The following is a 21,833-nucleotide window of genomic DNA, read 5'->3' on the forward strand; positions in this document are numbered from 1 at the left end:
ACAAGTTATACCCACAGTGATTAATACCCATTAATTATTTTAATTTCCTAAGTTTAGACTTAGGGTCTCATTAAAAATAATTAATTATTTTAATAAAATTGTTTCCGGGTGGAATTTCCCAAAACCATTTCTGGGTATTGGAGAATGAATGTGTCTAAGCCTCCCTGCAAATTTTGAGACTTAAAGCATATTCGATGCTACTAGAAACAAACACTCCCTCTTAGCGAGGAATGTGCTCTAGCAATGCAACCTACTGAAGCATCACTATGTTTTGTAACATCTCCTTCTGCGTTGTTGATGTCTCACATCACTGCCCACCAACTACTGCGCAAATGTTGCATCTGTGCTGCTGTTGATCCTGCCACTGTCAACACTACATTCGTACTGCAACTCCCTCTGAATTCTGCATTTGTGCTCCTGTTGGCACTGCCATTGCCAACTGCATTTGCACTACAACCTTCTCCAACTGCTGCTTCTACTACATCAGCAACAGAAAAGCATCCAAAATTATTGAATTGGTGTTCAGTATGATGCATCTCGCTGTTGGAGTCTGACTACTGCTAGTCTCTGTGCTGACCCTCTGAAGCCTCTGCTCTGCTACTGACCTATGTTATGTGCCAACTGCATTGTTTCCAACTCTACTCTGTGTTGCTCAGTCTCTGGCACTCCTAGCCACTACAATTGTCTCTCCTAGCACTCTCCTGCATCAACTGATTCGGTCCATACTGCTACTACTAAATTGGGCTCTCGTAGCAAGGAATTGATCCGAGAGGTGGGCTCCTCCAGGATCCTGCCCATCTGTATCTCTTTCGAACTACAGCTCTAAATCAGCCCACCTCCATCCTAGAGGTATCTTAGTTGTCATGGAAAACTCATCCTCGATCTTCGCGACAGCAGCCTTCAGATCATGCTTCTCATCTTTGTCCTTCTTTCTGAGAGGACATTGTGTTGCGTAGTGACCCATTTCACCACACCTTAAGCATTTAATCTTCGAAACGTCCTTCTTCTGCTTCCGCTGCTCCTATTGCCCCTTAGATGTGAGGGTTGCATTCTCATCCTCCTCCTTAGGCTTTGACCCACTGTTGCTACTTCCGTCAAGTTTACACTTGACCAAATCCCGCATCAGCTCCTCTTGCTTGAGAGCTACCCACATCTCATCCCAATTTGGCAAAGTCGCCCTGCCCAGGATGCTCTGGACAAAGACTTGCCACTCCTCTGAGATTGAATTGAGGGCCAGTCTAACCATCTCGGATCCTTGAGGTGTTGACCCCACAGCTGCCAATTCATCTCAGGTCTCTTGAAGCTTCGTGAACAACAGATCAATGTGTTCACCCTTCGGCATTTGCGTAGATCTCATCTTCTGCTCCAAGTACATCTTCCGTTGCTCAGAAGATCCTTGATACAACATCGACAATGCATCCCACATTTCTTTGGCAGTGTTTCTGCCAGCCATGTGACAGACTATATGATCCTTCACTCCATCGAGGATCATTCTTTTTGTCTTCGCCATTTCTCCCTTGTACTTCTTGAGTTGATCTAGATTTGTGGGCTCAGCTACCACGTTGTCGACGTAGACTTTGAGAAAATGCTCATCCAGAAGGCATGACATCCTTGCCTTCCAGATCACATAGTTGGATGCCCCATACAACCTGTTAGCACTCCTCAGTGGCCCAAGGCTAAGAAAGGAGACCGACGGAGGTAACCTCAATCTAATCTTTTAGTTTGGCAGCTAGCCCTACCAAACCAGAGAGGGCTCTCTCTATGGTCACAGCCAAGAATTCGAATGGTGCAAGAATGGATTTTAGGCTAGATAATTCACAATTTGGGGGTTTTTGATTTTAGGGTTTTTGCTAGATGATGGTCTAGGTGTAGGGGGCTAGGCCTGGGTTTCCAAAAGATGAGTTTGCAGAGATATAATGGGGCAAGGTAGGCATGCTCAGTTAGCACTCTTAATTTGTCATGATGGATAAGGTAGAAAAGTAAGGTTTAAAAATGAGCATGAGTTTCATGAATTCATTTTTATCAAAAGGAAAGGTAACAAAAATATGAGAGTTTCATCAAAACAAAGCTTAAACTTAAGAATTATGTTTAATACTTATGAAACAATCACAAGAAGCATGAGATGGAAGTAGAGAGAACAAATAGAAGAAAAACACTGCTAATGAACATACCACATGAATCCCACTATAATGACTGCAACTCATCTTTTGGAAACCCTAGCCTAGCCCCATACACCTAGACCATCATCCAACAAAAACCCTAAAATCAAAAACCCCCAACTTGAGCTGAATTATCTAGCCTAAAATCCATTCTTGCACGAGTCAAATTCTTGGTTGTGACCATAGAGAGAGCCCTCTCTAGTTTGGTAGGGTTAGCTACCAAACTAAAAGATTGGTTTGAGGTTACCTCCGTCGGTCTCCTTTCTCAGCCTTTGGGACACTGAGGAGTGCTAACAATTTTGGTGACCATACTGGAGAGCGAAGTGACAAATCGTCCCCAGGAATTTTCTGTGTGTTCATCAAGATCTAGACTTGTGGGTGACAGGTCCTAGTTTTCAAGAAGGTTGATTTGGTAATTGAGCCAAAGTGCAGATTGAGGAAAACACTAGCTCCTAAAAGATATACAAGGTCAAATCCAGATCCCAACCCTCCAGCAGTAGTTGACAATCTTGAGAAACTTTTGAGGAAACTGAAGTCTCAACCTCCAGAATCTGAAACAAGTACATCTCCATTGCTAAGAACTACATCATTACCTGCACAACTGATTGCTCTTGAAGATTTGTCTTTTGATCTAAACTTTGAGTTATCATTATTCAAGTCCAAGTCTGAATCTTCTCTTTCAGAAACACTTTTTGACCCTATGAAGTTTGAGTCATATGTACAATCTTCTGAGGCTTCATCTGATAAGCTTGACAATAAGGTTTGGTCAAATTTCCATAAACTCCAGAATCTAGTTGATCAGCTAAAAGTAATATCTGAAAAGGCTTACACCTTGTATCAGCAAGAGTCTTTCCCAATTGTTACCCCTCCTTACACAGCTACCCAGTCATCTTCCACCACTAAACCATCATCTCCTCCCAAATCATCCTCTTCCAAAACAGCTCCTCCATTAATACCCACTGTCGTAACTGTCATATTAACTTTTGCAACCTTTATGGTGAGATTTGGCCCTTTGATTTTGCCTGGGCAGCTTGCTGCTTTACCTTAGAATTATGGCCAAAGGTTGCCTCTGTTTGATGGCACAATCGAGATCACAGCAAGACAACATGTTGATAAGATAAATGATTTCATTAACCTCGAAGAAGTCGATGAAGATGATGCCAAAATGCACCTCATAGCTCAAAGTTTTTCTGGTGAAGTGAAAAATTGGCTTTTTGCTTTGACAGTTGCCTCAATAGCCAATCCCCAACAGTTGATAGACTTGTTCTTGGCCAGATGGGAAGAGAAAAAGAGCCCCCTTCAGATCTTGGGTGAATACAATTCATTGAAAAGACTTCAACATCAGATTCAATAAGGTCTACAATGCTATCCCAAACAACATCAAACCTCCTCCTGACTTGGCATTGTTTCATTATCCTGATGCCTTTGACCCTGACATGGGCTATCAGTTGAGAGAGGAATCCCACAACTCTTGAATAAATGCAGCAGAATGTTGTGAGTGTTGAAGCAAACCTATTGATTAAGAAATCTTAGAAGAAAGTGGACAAGAAGGTCACAATCAAAGAGGATCCCTCTACTTCATCAGATGTTAAGCTCGACACTTTAATCAAAACCATGGAGAAAATGATGGATAAGATGACAATATCAAAAACTCAAGTCAAGAATCCTAATTACTGAGGTCAACAGCAGCAACCTCAATTTAGGATTAAAACAAAGAGAGCAGAAAGGTCAAGACCAGCAAGCATAGCAGCAGATCTGTACTCCACTCCAGCAGAATTATGCACAGGGACTTGATGAAGAAGAAGAGTTTGCAGGTGAGAACCACTTTTTTGAGCAGGATCAGCAACCTATTTTTCTCACAAAAGAGGATGAGTTTTCTGAGGAAACATATGCAACTGATGATCAAAGACTTGTTCTTTCAAATGATGATGTGTTGGCAGTTGAAACAGAAGATTATCAAAGGGGTTACCAAAATGCTCTTAGCCAAGTGCAAAGGCAGTATAATTTGAGGAATAGAAGTGTGCAACTTACTTCAAATCCAAAGAAGCCTACTTCTCAAAAAGATACTCATACCAAAGAAACAACCTCTGCAAATCAGAACAAAGAAAAGGAGGTTGCTACCACTAGTCAGGGAAAGAACAATGCAGAAACACAAACTAGAGGACAGGGAAAGGAGATTCCCAGCAAAGAACAACTAGAAAAGAAGGATATGATTTCCAAAGAGGTAGAAAAACATCCTAACTTTTTTAGTCTAGAGAATGAGATTTCTAAACTGAAAATTTCCATTCCTTTGACCAAATTAGTTAAGAATGATCAGTATAAATTCCATATAGCCAAATTGCTAAAGGTCGATCAAATGTCAGACATGGTGAATGTTAGTGATGACCACCCTGAACTTTTGTTTGGCCCTACCGTAGATGGAAATTTAGAAGACAATGAAGTCCCACCATTTTACCTCAGTCTTAGGATCCACAATTTCATCCTTCACAATGCCATGTTAGATTCCAGAGCTTCTCACAATCTCATGCCCAAAGCCATCATGGACAAGTTAGGATTGGATATTACCCGATCATATCATGACCTTTACTCCTTTGACTCAGGAAGAGTTAAGTGTCTCGGTCTCATTAAAGACTTGGTAGTATCTTTAGATCAGATTCCGACAAAGAATGTTCTGATGGATGTGGTTGTTGCTGATATTCCTCCAAGGTATGGAATGTTGCTTTCCCGGTCATGGGGAGCAAAACTCAAAGGTACTTTGCAGCTTGATTTCTCTTATGCTACTATATCGGTGTTCGGTCAACTTAGAAAATTGTACCAGGAAACCAAGATGAAATATATGATTACTAGCAAAGAGAAGCCGAATAATCACCCTATACATGTTGTACATACTGATTTAGAATCTTTTATTTTGTACAATGATAGTAGTTCAGTTGATTTAGATAGTCATATTGAAGAAGTTTTAGAAATTTCAGAAGTTTCAGGTAGTGTTGAAGTAGTTCCACTTGCAGAAAATCAAGAACAGGGATTGAACAGTTTGCAACCTAATATATCAGTTGAAAGGACAGTGGATTCAGTGAAGGAAACAGATTATGTCAAAACAAAGGATCATCTTCAAACAAAAAATGAAATCAATCTTCCGAGTTTCAGCTTCCTGATGAGGAAGAGGCTCTTTGGACCATGGATTTTGATGGAGCCCTGGGAAAGGAAGGAGCTGGAATCGGAATTTGGATTCGTACTCCAATGAATCACTCAGGTAACATTCCTTGTAATGTCAAAGTATGTTCATATAAACTAGCTTTTGATTGTTCAAATAATGAAGCAAAATACGAAGCCTTGATTATTGGTCTTAAGATTCTTAAAAAGCTAGGTGCAAAAAGAATTTCAGTTTATGGCGACTCCGAATTGGTTATCAAACAAGTAAAGGGGGAATACCAGGCCAAAAATTCCAGGATGCGAGCATATTGAAATGTTGTGTTAGATATCCTCAAAACTTTTCCTGAGTATACATTATCTTTGATTCCAAGAAACCAAAATTTCATGGCTAATTCTCTTGCCACTATTGCAAGCATGTTTAAAATCCCAATACATTCCAATAAGAAATTTGAAATCAATGTTAAACATCGCCCTATTGTCCCTGATAATCTTCGGTACTGGCAAGTGTTTCAAGATGATAAGAAAATCAATAATTTTCTGCAAATGGAGGAAGAATTTGCCACCTCTTACATTGATGATGTATTTTATGAAGATGATCAGGAGATCCAAGCCACAAAATTGGAAATATTACAGCTAAAGGACAATTCCATTCCAAGAGGTCTTGTACCCTTGGAAGAGCTCTTCGATCATGATGATGTTGCACAGAAGCCGACATTGGCCCCCACTGAAACAGGAGTTGAAGACATCAATATTGGTACAGCCGAGAAGCCAAAGATGGTGAAATTGTCAAAGTCTTTAACCCCAGAAATGAAACATAAGTATGTAGCACTTTTGGCTAAGTTTTTTGATGTGTTTACATGGGAATATTCGGATTTCAAGGTTTTTGATAAAAGTGTAATTCAACATACTATTCCTATCAAGCCCAATCAAAAACCTTTCCGCCAAAAGCTCAGAAGGATCAATTCGAAGCTACTACCATCCATAGATAAAGAGGTAAACAGATTATATAAGCTGGTATCATTGTTCCACTTCGCTTTTCTGAATGGATGTCAAATCTCGTTCTAGTCCAGAAGAAGACAGGCGAGATTCGTTTATGCATCGATTTTTGAAATCTGAACAAAGTGTCCTTGAAAGATAATTAACCTCTCCCAAAGATGGATCACATTCAGCAAAGGGTGGTGGGTTCTACCAGAATATCTTTACTAAATGGCTATTCCGGGTATAATCAAATCTTGGTCCATCCTAATGACCAAGCAAAGACTGCATTCACTACACCGTGGGGTACTTTCATGTATGCCAAGATATCTTTTGGGCTAAAGAATGCAGGAGCTACATTTCAGTGAGCGATGGACATCGCTTTCACTAATGAAAAGGATGTGTTTTTGGTTATTTACCTTGATGATATCACTTCTCCCAAACAGATGAGGACCACTTGCATCATTTGAGGATAGTCTTCCAGAGGTGCAGGAAATTTGGTATATCCCTGAATCCGAAGAAGAGTTTGTTTGCCATGGAAGAAGGCAAATTACTTGGTCATATCATATCAAAGGAGGACATCTGCATAGATCCCGCAAGAATCGAGGCAATCCAACAATTGGATTACCCAAGAAACAAGAAGGAAATTTAGTCTTTTAATGGTAAGATCAACTTCTTGAGAAGGTTTATTCCTAACCTTGTTGAACATCTAAGAGAAATAACTAACATGTTGAAAAGTGATAGCGAGGTAAGTTGGTCTAAGGATGCAAGGAAATCTTTCAACCAAGTCAAAACTACATTGTCTTGCGCTCCCATCTTAATCAGCCCTAATTACACTATGGATTTTATCATTTTTTCATTTGCTTCTGAGAACACATTGGCTGTTGTCCTAATGCAGAAAAAAGACCAAAAAACAGAGCAGCCAATTGCATTTTTCAGCATAACCATAAGGGATGCAGCATTAAGGTACAATATCATTGAAAAATAAGCTTTGGCCCTAGTAAAGGCTTTGAAGGATTTCCAGGTGTACATTCTTCATTCACATACTATTGCCTATGTTCCAAATGTTGCAGTCAAGGATGTTTTGATGCAGAATGATCTTGAAGGTAGGCGAGGTAAATGGATTGCTGCAATGTTGGAGTATGACCTCGAAATTAAGCCTACAAAGTTGGTCAAATGGCAGGGTTTGGCAAAGTTGATGGCAGAGTCCAATTTACATGCTTTGGATATCAATCTTATTGCTGCAATGTCTGAAGAAGAAGGGTTTGATTCATTTGTTCAGGTATCACAGATTTTTACCTCATCTCCTTGGTATTCAGATATTGTTTATGTGCTTCAGAATTTGAATTCTCCACCGGGTGTGTCAAAAAGCAAGGCTAGATCATTGAGGTTAAAAGCTCAAAGATATTGTATCTTGGATAATGTTTTATTCTGGAAGGATCCAGGGGGAATTTTGTTGAATTGTCTAGTCGAAAGCGAAGCAACAGAGGTAATGAATGACTTTCATAAGGGTGATTGTGGCGATCACCTTTATTAGAAAACTACAGCAAACAAGATCTTGAGAGTTGGATATTATTGGCCAAGTTTATTTTCTGATGTCTACAAAACTGTAATGAGTTGTCATGAGTGTCAAATCTTTCAGGGAAAGAGAAAGTTGTTACCGCTGCCCTTGCAGCCCATTTCTGTCCAAGCACCTTTTCAGCAGTGGGGTCTTGATTTTATTGGTGAGATTCACCCTTCATCTTCAGCTCAGCACAAGTGGATTTTGACAACAACCGACTACTTCACGAAGTGGATCGAAGCCATCCCCACTAGACAAGCTACGGATGCGGTAATAATTCAATTTCTTGAGTCTAATATTTTGTCCTGATTTGGTTGTCCACAGAAAATTATCACTGATAATGCAGCAGCCTTCAAGTCGAAGAAGATGATTGATTTCTGTGACAAGTACCACATCAAACTCGAGCATTCAACAACATATTACCCACAAGGTAATGGGTTGGCTGAATCATCAAATAAATCACTGGTTAATATCATCAAGAAGTTGCTAGAAGAAAACAAGAAGAATTGGCACAAAATGTTGATCAATGCTCTGTGGGCAGACAGAGTGAGCACTAAGAAGTCCATAGGTATGTCACCTTTTCAGCTGGTATATGGAGTAGACATTGTTTTTCCGACTTCTCTTGTTGTCCCGGTGATGAATATTTTGCAAGAAGTTGACAGTGAACCCAATGATACTCAGCGAAGGATCAATCAGATGATTCATTTGCAGCAGTCTAGAGATGAAGTACTTCAGAATACGTCCAAGCTTCAGGAAAAGATCAAGAAGATCTATGACAAGAAAACCAAAGCAGATGATTTCGGTTTGGGAGATGTTGTTCTCTGATGGGATGCCCAGAATGAAGAGAAAGGTAAGCATGGCAAGTTTGATAACTTGTGGAAAGGACCATACAAAATTTTAGCTTTCAGAGGTCAGAATGCCTACTTGTTGGAAGAACTAGATGGCCAAGAGCTAATAGGAGGACCAGTCAATGGCAGATTCCTCAAGCATTACCTCACCTGATTTCTTTAGAAATTTCCCATTTCCATTGTACATAACAGTTTATTTACCACTGAAGTATGAAAGGAGATGTCATGAAATTTTGAAGCCCATGGAGAAGGCCCTAAGGCTTTTTATGATCAGTTGTTGTTTTGAAAGTTGAGTCATTTTCAGTTTGTTCTATGTTTTGTCAGTCAGTCATTTTAGTGTTGAGTTTTGAGTCTGTTTATTCTTTTTTACTCCATCACCCAATGGATAAGGCTACCTAGTCTACGGTGTTCTTAACATCTCCTAAAGGAGCTGCCATCCCCAGCTAGAGCCAATGTTAGTGTCTGCCAGTCCTGCCAGTCACCAGTGATCAAATGTACTCTTTCAAAGTTTTGATAGGGTCCTAAGTCAAATTTTTATAGTTTCAATAGGTTTTCAAATAAAAATTTGGTCACTGGTTAGTGTGTCTAGGCATGTTACTACTCCCTACGTTTCATGGTCAAGTTGCCATTTTGGTTATGTCATCACTCATTATGATGAGTCATCAGTAAAATGTCTTGATCACCATCTCAGTCATCATATCATGGTCAGTCATGTTTCAAGGTCCAAATCATCAGTTTCATACTCCATTAGATGTCACCATCAGGATAAAATCATCAAAAAAGGTCATAAAAAGAGTCACGACATCACCTGGTCATCATTATGGGAGTAGTAATTAAGGGGAAAAATGTTCAAGGAGATTTCAACGTGTTTCAACATCCTCATTCATACTTCATATACCTCCCTCAACCCTCCCTCATAAATCCCCTCATTCCATCTAAAACCCCTTTTTCCTTTAGAAAATCCTTAAATTCTAGCCTTATCCCAAAGTCCCATCCCTCCAGCCGCATTTCCATTGTTTACACATTGAAACTCTAGCCGAAGTCCATTTAATATTCCGACTCTAGTCGTTGTTCCATTTTTCTTTGAAATGTTTAAAAATATTCAAACTATGTCGAAGTCTCTTTGAAGGCCGGAGCTAGCAAAACACATCGCTATCGGCGCATATTACATGAAACAATAAAACAGCGCCCCTCCCCTTCCCGATTGCAATTGCGATTTCGCATATCGCAGAGACACGACTCACCAATTGCGATAAGACCTGACCCACCGATTGCGATATCGCAATCGGGGATCGCCAAATCTTAAATTCCCCTCTGCCAAACCCCTTCCCACTCCCCAATGGCGATGTGCGATTTCCTTTGGACGCGATATGTTATATATTGCGATTTTTAAATTTTCAGGTCTGTCTTCTTTGTGAAACAGGAAAAATCCGTGTAAAGGTTCCTCTCTGTATTGCGATTGCAATACGATACAGACCCGTCCCGGATGTGATTGTGATAAGGATCGACGGCCCAGATTTGATCGGCTCGGATCAGACAGCTCAGCTCGACAATTCATAATTCTTCTCAATGGTCAATATCAGTTCATTTTTTCACACCCTCGACCGCAGTTTCTTGTTGTCTTTCATGTAATTTCTCAACTGAAAGACCACGGCCTCTATTCACAGAGCACCAAATCACTCATTTCGTCGTCGCTCAAAGGACAATGAGGACCTTTTCAGCACGTTTTAAGCAGCAAAAGGAGACAGCATTGCACATTCATTACAACAGTTTTCAGAACCGAATGCAGTAAAAAGTGGAACAACAACGCAATTCATAAGCCAGCAAGATTAACATCAATGTTTATTCAAGGCCTCAGTTACACCAAAATGCCCATAACAGCACCAGAGCTCAACCAAATGATATTTTTAGCAGTTTGAACTATTTTTATGAATTTTTGTAACAAATCTTGAATTCTGTTTCAAGATATTTTTTTGTAAACCATTGTATAAATAGTTCAGATTTCGAAGTATTGTGGGTTGGATGTTGTTTAGTCGAGGCTTGTGGAGCTAGAGTATTTGTAATTATTTGTAGGAGTAATATACAGGAGTTGCAGTCATTATAGTGGGATCCATGTGGTATGTTCATTAGCAGTGTTTTTCTTCTATTTGTTCTCTCTACTTCCATCTCATGCTTCTTGTGATTGTTTCATAATTATTAAATAGAATTCTCAAGTTTAAGCTCTGTTTTGATGAAACTCTCATATTTTTGTTACCTTTCCCTCTGATAAAAATGAATTCATGAAATTCATGCTCATTTTTAAACCTTACTTTTCTACCTTATCCATCATGACAAATTAAGAGTGTTAACTGAGCATGCCTATCTTGCCCCATTATATCTCTACAAACTCATCTTTTGGAAACCCTGGCCTAGCCCCCTACATCTAGACCATCATCCAGCAAAAACCCTAAAATCAAAAACCCCCAAATTGAGCTGAATTATCTAGCCTAAAATCCATTCTTGCACCAGTCAAATTCTTGGTTGTGACCATAGAGAGAGCCCTCTCTGGTTTGGTGGGGCTAGCTGCCAAACTAAAAGATTGGTTTGAGGTTACCTCCGTCGGTCTCCTTTCTCAGCCTTGGGAGGAGTGCTAACACAACCTATCCTGATCTCTCGGTCCACTAGCTGCCATCTCTGCCAATCAAAAAAGTCGAATGACCTCCTCTCTCCTGCTGTTGCTCAGCAAATGAGAATTTAAATTCCCTAGCTAGGAATTCTCTAAGGAAGAAATTCCCCTAGTGCGTCTCCTTCTCTCCCACTGACGCTTTTCTCCCAGCAACTGCTGCAAAATATCTGCGTCCCAGTAGAAGATCTGCTCTGCAAGGAAAAATACGTTGTTGGTTCTGCCTCTGGAATTTTTTGAACTAGAAATTGAATTTCTCTGTCGACTCTCTAAAAGAAATTGATTTCTCCTCTGACTTCACCCTTCAGGCCTTCGAACTGTGCTACCTCCTAGGGTTTCGAATTGCTGTCTCTGCAGGAATTTCAAACTCCCTCTTCCTTTTTGCTTCTGAGCTCTTCTGCTCACAATCTGTGCTCCGATACCATGTGAAAAATCGGTTACCTAATTCCTACTGCAGCAAAGTGATTATATTTCACCTACTTGTTAAATTAATTGAACAAGTTATTTGCAGTTTTCTACGGTAAACACTGAAATACATACACTGCAGCCTACACCAAAATAAACTGCGGAAACTAAATACAACACAGGAGAGAAATAATAAGCACACACATCTACACAGTTATTTTTGGATAGATGTCCCTGGAAAAACCCAATGTGGGAAAACCAATGCAGTAGCTCTGAGGGTTTTATTATTATGCAGTAGTAAATTTGAGTACAATTTGTTGGAAGCCCAACTAGCTATCCGATACAGAGAGAAACTGGACAAAACAAATAGTGAGATGATCTCACTGTATCACTAGAAGAATCCAACCCTGATCTCACTGGAAGGAGGCTTTGCGTCCCTTCTATGTCAGCCTCTGCGCAAATCTATGTCAACCCTACACAGCTTATGTGTCACCTCTGTTGGGGACTGCGTTGCTCCTCTTATGGATCCTCCGCTGCCCAAAAACTTCGATTTTCAGCCTCCCGGTCTCACACCCCCATCTCCCAGCTTCTAAAACTCGATTTTCTCAACAGGAATTCGATTTGCCTCTAGGCTTTGCGCTGCCACTACGTCAGCTCTACGTGGGCCAGCATCAACCTCTCTCTGGACGTCGTTCTGCCCTCTCTGCCTTGTACTCTCCGGCCCAGGAAAACTTCCCTCTTTCGGATACTATCTCTGCCCCTCACTACAAAAGCTCACTTCGAATTTCTCACTAGCAACTACTCTGCTTCAGAAATTCAATCTTCTGAACTCTCTCTGTGTGTTCTCCAAGTGCCCATCAAGCCTTCTCTTATAATCCTCTCGCTAATCAATCAACGGCCCATATTAGATTCTAATCAATGGCTAGGATCATATTGACTTGATCTCCGCCTTCTTCTAAAAGTTACACCCACAATTTAGATTAATACCCATTAATTATTTTAATTTCCTAAGTTTAGAATTAAGGTCCCATTAAAAATAATTAATTATTTTAATAAAACTGTTTTTGGGTGGAATTTCCAAAAACGATTTCTGGGTATTGGAGAATGCATGTCTAAGCCTCCCTGCAAATTTTGAGACTTAGAGCACATTGATGCTACCAAAAATCAATAGTGATGAGAGGTGTCATGATATGCATTGAGAAGATGTTCCCAGATCAATATATTCAGGACAAAATCAACATACAATGAGATATGTACAAGGAAGCATCTGGCATGTTTGGATTCAGCTCAAGCCAACGTCTCAATGACAAGAAAATGACTTGTAAGTGAAAATTGTTAGAACTTAACTTGTAATTTTGCTAGTTCTCTTTTATATGTTTGACATTGCAAACTAATAATCTTTGTTGTTATTTTTTTATAGCTCATTGGTGGATAGATTGTGGCACTGAGGCACCACAATTACAAGAATTCGCCATCAAAGTTTTGAGTCAACCCTGCAGTGCTTCTTCTTGTGAGCGCAATTGGTCAGTGTTTGAGCACATCCATAGCAAAAAGATAAACAAGTTGGAGCATGAGAGGTTGGAGAAGTTGGTTTTCATCTACTACAACCTTCGAATGCTCACAAAACAAGTGCAACCAAAGGATACAAATCCAATTTTATTGGATGCTATTGATTTAGAGTCTGATTGGGTTGTGGAGGAGGAGACCCCTGATTCGAGTTGGCTTTATGAAGAGACTGAGGATCTCTCTAGTTTGCCATCTCAAATGGAGACTCCAAATACACCTGCCTTGCAGTTGCTTCAACCTTCTGATGTTACCACTAGCTCCACGAGGGCTTATTGTAGGTGTCGGCATCCATGAGTGATGACTCGAGATTGTTATGAGACAATCATTCATCATTTATGACATATGTATTTGAATTTTGAACTTGCTGACATTTTTCATTTTAATTATGGAATCATGAGTCATTTTCTTATTCAATATCTAAATGTTTTGCTTACAAAAATCGAATATGTTATGTTGTACTTTTATAGATATAAGATGATGTTATGAATTATTGCATATATTGTGGTTTTAACTTTTATAACTTATAAGGATTGGAATTGTCATTAGTTTCTATTTTATGCTTAAAATTTACCATATTTTAAGTTTTTTTGTGTTTTGATGAGTCTTATACGAGTCTTATAAGGGTCGTTCCCGAGTCTTATACGAGTTGACAAGTCAATGCCGTGACAAGTCTTATACAAGTACAAGTCATGCAACATTGGAATAGACACAAGTATTTCTAGATTATTGCAAGACTATTGGGTTCCATTGAGGGACAACAAGTCAAGTGGAAGTAGAGGCGCTAAACCTCATCTTATCCTTTGTTGGTATTGGGTGTTCATCAAACCCAACTGTTGGACAAATCCATATTGGGGTTCCTTCAAGAAGGGCAAGATTTCACTTTGTGCCATAGTTTGACCAAGTGGATGGAGGCTTCTCCCATAGCGAGATCCTTCCTAATGGAATTTGAGAATTTGTACCACTATTTTAGAATATCATATGCGATAGTCGCCTAAACTCCAATCCCCATTCCTAGTCCAAATTGCATAAGCTAACAAAGAGATGATCGCAATCTGACGCCCTACAAGGTAAAAGCAAGGCCACGGTAAGCCTCATCATAACAACCATCTTATTTTAAAAAATTACACCTCTTATTTTTTGTTTTAATAAAAGTAAAAAATATATTAAAATTTAAAAAAAAAAAAAAATACTTTTTTAATAGCTTGTGCCAAATTTTATCTTTAGAAAACCAGTGGATCTTGGGACTTTTAACTTAAGATTTACTTTTATCAAAGGATATTTTGCCCTCTGATTTTCTTCCCTTAAATTAGATATTTCACGAGTATTGTTGAGATATTTTGTAGATCTACAATTTATTACAACATAATATTACACAGATCCGGCAAATATCTTCATACATAAGTCTTGACCAAGTATCTATCACTAATGACCCTTGTTTTATTCCAGATTTGATTCTATAGCGTATCTTTAGTTTTATGGAGCAAAAATAAACGTTTTCCAACCTAGAGTCTTGAAAAATTAGCTGGAAAATTTTCCAGGTTTTGACCCTTGGGGGAATTAAACCCATCACTGCAAGTAATTTCCAAATTGCTAGAAAATTACATTTTATTTTCAGATTTAAGTTTCTGAATTGTTTTTATCATCATTAATTTGCTGCCCAAGACTTCCCACCCACAGATCTGTGGATCTTGTGTGCTTCCACACTTGTGGGTAGCCTCAAAGGACATATTTGCTTGCTGGTTTTCTACATTTTCACCTATTTTGCAGGTCTCTAAAGTGCACAACAGCAAGACACTTGTCCACTTCCAACCACTTATCCAAGGGTAAAACAGTGAATTCATCTTGTAATTGCTTAGGGTATTCTTCAGTCACTCTTTTGCTACTACTGGAGTTAAATAATTAAGGGTTTGAGTGAAATTTTTCTTGTTGGTCTGTGTTTTTCTGCAATTTAATTTCATTTTCAAATCAGTAAATTAGATAATTAACTCCTACCTTCACCTTAAACATCAATACTAGGCACTGGTCTACTCATCTTGGGTGAAGTTTCGCATGTATGTTAGGGAAGCTTTCCATAGCCTTTAACAGGGTTCGGGTTTAAAGAGTGGAATTTGTAAATTAGAGAAAGGACTTTTTCAGATTGATCACACAGGTTTTTTGGGGTCAACGTTTCGAACCCTCCACTGCGCCAAGGTGACAGTGGGTATTTATCCTGTGTGGTACCACCTTAATGCCACGAGAGGATATTTATCCTGTATGGTACCACCTTAATGCCACGAGAGGACCTTGTCGAGACTGCTAAATCATTCGGTAACAGGATGCTTGGACCCTGCTACCCACAAACTTGTTGGGTAACCATGAAAGGAATGCCCCCATCTCTTGCAGGCCGCATGGATTGTGGATGCAAAACCTGAACCTCTCTCAAGCCTAAGGCCTTGCCAATAGCCTATGACAGTTTGAGAGGTAACACCTTCCTCACAGTCTCAATTTGAGATCTTCGAATTATAACTAATGTTCCTTCCATATCCGTCCCATCAGTCTAAGCTTCAATTCTTTTCTGTCACTGCATAATGCTGCAAATCAAAATGTTTCCCTTTCTCAACTTCGAAACCCTTCAATACTCTGTAAACGTGCCAGATCTTAAAAATGGGCCGTAACATTATTATCTGTAGTCATGACTCATAACACCACTTTGGTCCCAGACAAAATTGGTGGTAACAGGTACTTAATCACATGTACGGGAAAAGTCACTTATGCTACATTGAGACAATACAAGCATCAAAGCTGATTACTAAAGATCATTTTCTCCCTTCACAGTCCTACCAAAACAAGGATGCATACTCCAAACCGCTGAAAAGAAAATGCCAAATATTCAGCAACAGCAACTACAGACACTTTAGGAAAAACCCTTAGAATGGCTGACTGTACATTGTAGGTGTAAATGTTGAAATAACGTTACATGCTGCTCTGTCAGTGAGAACTTCAAAGTTCCTTTTTCCAAAACAATATCAAGAGCATAATAACTGGTCTCTCGTTGAATACGTAGAAATAAAAAGCCTGTCCCATGTTTTTCCTGATTCCTATTCTGCCAACAGGAACTTTTTAGCAGCATACATGGTCTAGCATGATTCCATTTATTTCTAAGGTAAAAATCTTTTACTCCTGAAAAGCAATAGGATCCTAACAAGTTCCTTCCATTATTTCTGGCAAGTCTACTACTGTATCCTTACTGTTGTTCATTTAGAATTCAGGTTCTTTCACAGATTTGGTATTTTATTTTCCTCTCTGAATATTGAAATTATGTAGATTGAGGAAAAAGCGTAAGGAAAAATTATACAGGTTACAAATCAAAACGCTTACATCAACACGTAAGCATGAAAAGTTTAGACATGTGGAAAATGCAGACGCACAACACCATAAGCAGGGCCAGAAGCCAAAGGAGTTTCATACAGAATCTATTCTCTTCTCAACGAGAACAACATACGCACAGATGCTTGCATATAAGTCATAATTGAATTATATAAAACCCCATTTTGCTATTTACTTATTTCGTAAGAGTGTAAAAGGCAAGAAGAATACCAAAATGTCAAATCCACCATACTTCTGCTTAATATTTTGTGACAGATTGGCAATTGAGTCGGTACTGCATACATCCAACGTGTGGAAATCAACATTAAGGCCTTCTGCCCGAAGCCTTTCAGTTGATAGCATGCCCAATTTCTCATTTCTTGCTGTCAATATCACTGTGACATCTTCCTTTGCTAACTGGCGGACAATTTCATACCCAATGCCTTTATTTGCACCAGTGACAACAGCAATAGTATCCCTTGACCACCACCTGCTTGTCAGTTCACTCACCAAATATAATTACCAAATTGGTTTCCACCTCAGAGAAAAAATGCACAGTGAATAAACCTTGAAACAAAACAAAAATGAGTTCACTTTCACCAGTGACAAAGATTTCAAAACCCTTTCCTATCTATCATCCTTTCCTACTAAGCTATGTTTCTTTTCCCCAATTCTATTAAATTTCCAGTTTCAATCCCTTTTCATACTTCCTCTGCAGAACAAGAACAATAAGAGGCCTATGTGCGATTGGTGCACTCAGTTTTGAAAGGAAGAGACAAAAATAAAATAACTTGAAGATGATTAGTCTTTGTCTCTTACTTCCAAGTAAGAAGGTAATTGATTGTAAAATAATTTTTTTCCAAGTAGAAATAATTACTTTCATTATATAAAATATTGAAAATTACATGTAGCAAAAAACATATCTCAAAATTGGTGGTCATGACTCATAACTGCCACTTATTATATAGAGTTCAAAAAATACCACTTACCGTATAGAACAAAAAAATAACTGATGCATAGCGGTAAATGGAAACAGAAACACATAAAATATATACAAATCCATAAGTTCTAATAATCAGCAAGATAGGCAAAAAGAGGTCCATTCAAGTTATTGTAACTCAGAGCAAAAAGTAGATAACATGAATATTAAAAAATATTTGGGGTTATAAAATGAAAAAAATAATATTGTTATTTTTTAAACTTATTATTGGCAATTGATCACAGAAGTTATTGGAACTAAAATAAAAATATTAGTGTCATAAAGATATTATATGATTAGAGGAAAGATTTTTTTGTAGTTTGTTGATTACCTGTAGTTAAGGAAGCCAGTTAAAAAGTTAATAGAATTTATCAATTTTTTGAAATAAAAAATAAATTATAATTTTATCTAATTAATAAAATACTTTGAAAATATATTATAATATATTATCGCACAAAAATAAGAATAATATCAAAGCAATTTAAATTTCATAATAACTTAACATTAAACATGAAATAATAAATTTGTATTGGCAAATGAAATTCTTGTGGGGACTGATTAAAATCACAATTTGACTCTGTGATATGTCATCATATCTACAGGGAAAGGAACCAGATTTCCGACGGTCTATCCAAAGAAGTTGCGCAGCAACAGTTTGGACAGTTTGGCACTTGGATAATTCAAGATCAACTGGGACAGGATTTCTTTCAGTACAATAACAGGCTTTCAGTACAATAACAGGCCCTTCATTGATCTACAGATACAGGATGGTCTATCCAAAGAAGTTGTGCAGCAACAGTTTGGCACTTGGATGATTCAAGATCAACTGGGACAGGATTTCTTTCAGTACAATAACAGGCCCTTCATTGATCTACAGATACAGGATGCAGGATCAACATAATCCCTCTCAGCTCATAGATGGAACACCTTTTGATTATTTTTGCTGAATCACATGTTTATGGATATGTATATTTTTATTTGGTCTTGTACTCAGCTACTTATATGCAGTCACAGTTATACTAAACTCTATGTTGTATATGGCAAGATGGCCACTAGTTTTGAGACATGCTCTTTTGTAGCATCTACAACATGTAATTTTCAATATTTTATATAATGAAAATTATGATTTTTCCTTGGAAAAAAGAAATTCTTATTGGGAAGGATCACAGTGACTTTGTAATCCTTGTTGTACACTCTAGATTTTCTATTAATAAAATTTTATTTCACGAAGAAAGAAAAATACATGGATATTTTTTAATAAAGCCAAAGCATTGTTCTATTGAGGTTTTTGGATTGTAGAGTATAAAATATAAATGGTAGGTAAACATTTGAGATAAGAAGCTACTGTTGTTGAAAACCAAAACTCAACCCCTTGTTTGTCTTATAACCTGTGAAGCAGGGATACACGAACTCAAGGGAGGGTTTCACATACCCATACCCGATTCGCGCACCCAAGCACCGAAAATGGGTTTGGGTTCTTCTCAAACGCACTCTTCCAAACGTGGTTCAGGTATGGAGAACTCATTACTCCGAAATTTAAAAATAAGTTCTTTCTTGGGTACTTGGTATTCCATAAAAAGGTGCAAGGTGCGTGGTACTCATTACGCCATGCGCAATGGTGAAAAAAAAAGTCATGACTACAGAATATTCATTCCATTCCCCATCACCCCAGTGAATTACCCAGTGACTTAATTCACTGGAATACTATTCGTGGAAATTGGGAAATCACCACTGCTACCATGGAAGTAACAAAAACAAAGAAATTGTTGCGTTGAGGCAAATCATGACAGAATATACCCATCGAAGGGATACATGCAAATACCAAACTTCCGCTATGTGATCTAGCCGCTATCAAAGAAAATGAATTGCAACATATCATTTACGACACCACTACACCACTGTCTGTACATTTGCTTTCTTTTTTTGTGGCTATTTTGGATGAATACACAGCCACAATTTTCTAATGTCAGACCAGTAGGTAACTCCTCAAATGTGATTGATTTATTCATTCAGGTTGTTCATTATTATATACAAGAGGGAGTGACTATTCAATTCATCTCCCGATGACTTTCTATTTCCTCTATTATTTATTTACATTAATTACAGTTGTTCACCCAATCCCTATGATTAGGTGTCAACATTCCCCCCTTAATCTGAAGGGATGTTGGTGAGTCCAAGCATCGTTCTGAATCTTTCAAGCTTTTCTCTTCCAAGCACTTTGGTGAAGATGTCTGCAATCTGTTCATTAGTGGAACAATGGTGGAGATGGATTTTTTTGGCCTCAACATGATGTCGAATCAGATGATAGTTTGTATTGATGTGCTTCGTTCGATCATGGAACTTTGGGTTCTTGGCCAACTTTATTACCGAGGTATTGTCAATCATGAGTGGAGTCGATTGTACTTGTTTTACCTGCAAATCTTCAAGAATTTTCCTGAGCCACACAATTTCTTTTGTTGCCTCAGTTGCTGCCACATATTCTACCTCTGTTGTGGAATCTGCTGGAACTGATTGTTTGCATGATCTCCAGGAGACAGCTCTTGATCCAAGACTCATAGCATAACCTGAAGTAGATACCCCAGTTTCTTTGTCTCCATCGAAGTCTGAATCAGAGTATCCAATCAAGCTGAAGTCGCCCACCTGTGTATACTTGATTCCAAAGTCTTGAGTTCCCTTCAAGTACTTTAGAACTCTTTTTGTAGCAGACCAATGTCCCTCACAAGGCTTTTGCATAAACCTAGAGAGGATTCCAACAGCAAACGAAATGTCTAGTTTGATAGTAGTTAGGTAGTTGAGACTTCCTACAAGATGTCTATACTTTGTTGCATCCTCAAATTCTTTTCCTTCAATGGATGTGAGCTTTAAGTTTTGTTCCATTGGAGTAGTCAGAGGATTGCATTCAGTCATGCCAGACCTGTTCAACAAATCTCCAATGTATTTCTTTTGAGAAAGAAATATGTACTTCGAATGTTGAGTTACTTCAATACCAAGATAGTAATGAACATAGCTCAAATGAGTGATTTCAAAACCTTTCCTCAATTCCTTCTTTATGGATGCAATGTAGCTCTCATTGTTCCCTGTTATCAAAAAATCATCTACATATACCACAAGATATACAACTGTTTTGCCAACCTTCTTGACAAACAAAGTTGCATCATCAAGACCATAATGTTTGAAATTGAGTTTCAAAAGATGCTCAGTTAGTTTTTCATACCAGGCTCGCAGTGCTTGTTTGAGGCCATACAAGGATTTCACAAGTTTGCATACTTTATGTTCATGTCCTTTTATAGCAAATCCTTCAGGCTGGGACATAAAAACATTCTCTTTTAGATCTCCATTCAAGAAAGCAGTTTTTACATCCATTTGATGGACTTTCCAACCGTTCTGCGCTGCTAGGGCAAAGAGTGTCTGGATGGTAGCCCATTTTGCTGTGGGGGCAAAAGTCTCCTCATAATCGACCCCTTCCTTCTGTGCAAAATCTTTTGCCACAAGCCTGGCTTTGTGCTTGTCAAATGAGCCATCAGCTTTATACTTGTTCTTGTAGACCCACTTGCAGCCAATTGGTTTGGTTCCCAATGGAAAATCAACCAGCTTCCAAGTGCCATTCTTTATTAAGGCATCATACTCCTTTTGCATTGCTTCTTTCCATTCATCATGAGAAGCAGCTTCTTTGAAGGAAGTTGGTTCAAAATCTGTAGACAAATTCAATTCACAATCATAAGAAACATCCATATCAACAAGTGAATCAGAGTCATCTACATCACCTCCATTTTGTCGGTTTGAATTTCTAGTTCCTATCTTTCCAACCTCATCAGGATGAACACTTTCAAGTGTCTTTGTCAGCCACTTTGGGGGACCTTTCTCAGATGGTCCAGGCTGCTCTGTTGATTGAGTTGGGACTGAATCAAGATTGAGTCTCCCAATTTTGTCAATCACATCACTCAAAGTATCATCCGTTGTTGGAGTTTCATGCAGGGGAGAGAGTGCTTCAAAAGAAGATTCCACAGGTTGATCTAGTATAGGAATCCCCCCTTCAAGATGTGGAATCTGATTATCAAATTCTTGAAATGATTTTGCATTTGCGAATCTATCCACGCGATCAAGTTGTCGCTTAACAACATTGTCAGTTTTGGATGATTCAAGAAAGATTACATCTCTAAATACAACAAACTTTTTATTG

At 38.6% G+C, this 21,833-nt stretch overlaps 1 protein-coding gene across 1 annotated transcript in view; it reads right to left on the reverse strand.

The window, feature by feature from the left end:
- LOC149202585 (short-chain dehydrogenase/reductase 2-like) overlaps positions 1-17,189 on the reverse strand; it is a 42,871-nt gene extending 25,682 nt beyond the window's left edge. Inside the window, exon 1 of the mRNA XM_089403193.1 lies at positions 16,906-17,189. Within this exon, the coding sequence (XP_089259319.1) occupies positions 16,906-17,037 (132 nt within the window). The 5' untranslated portion in view covers positions 17,038-17,189. The remainder of the gene's footprint in view (positions 1-16,905) is intronic.
- Between the last annotated feature and the right edge of the window lie 4,644 nt (positions 17,190-21,833).

Source organism: Pinus tabuliformis, chromosome 2_1, assembly GCF_031772625.1.
Source record: "Pinus tabuliformis cultivar Carrire ecotype Pingquan chromosome 2_1, CPIR1, whole genome shotgun sequence".
NCBI classification, from domain to species: Eukaryota; Viridiplantae; Streptophyta; class Pinopsida; order Pinales; family Pinaceae; genus Pinus; species Pinus tabuliformis.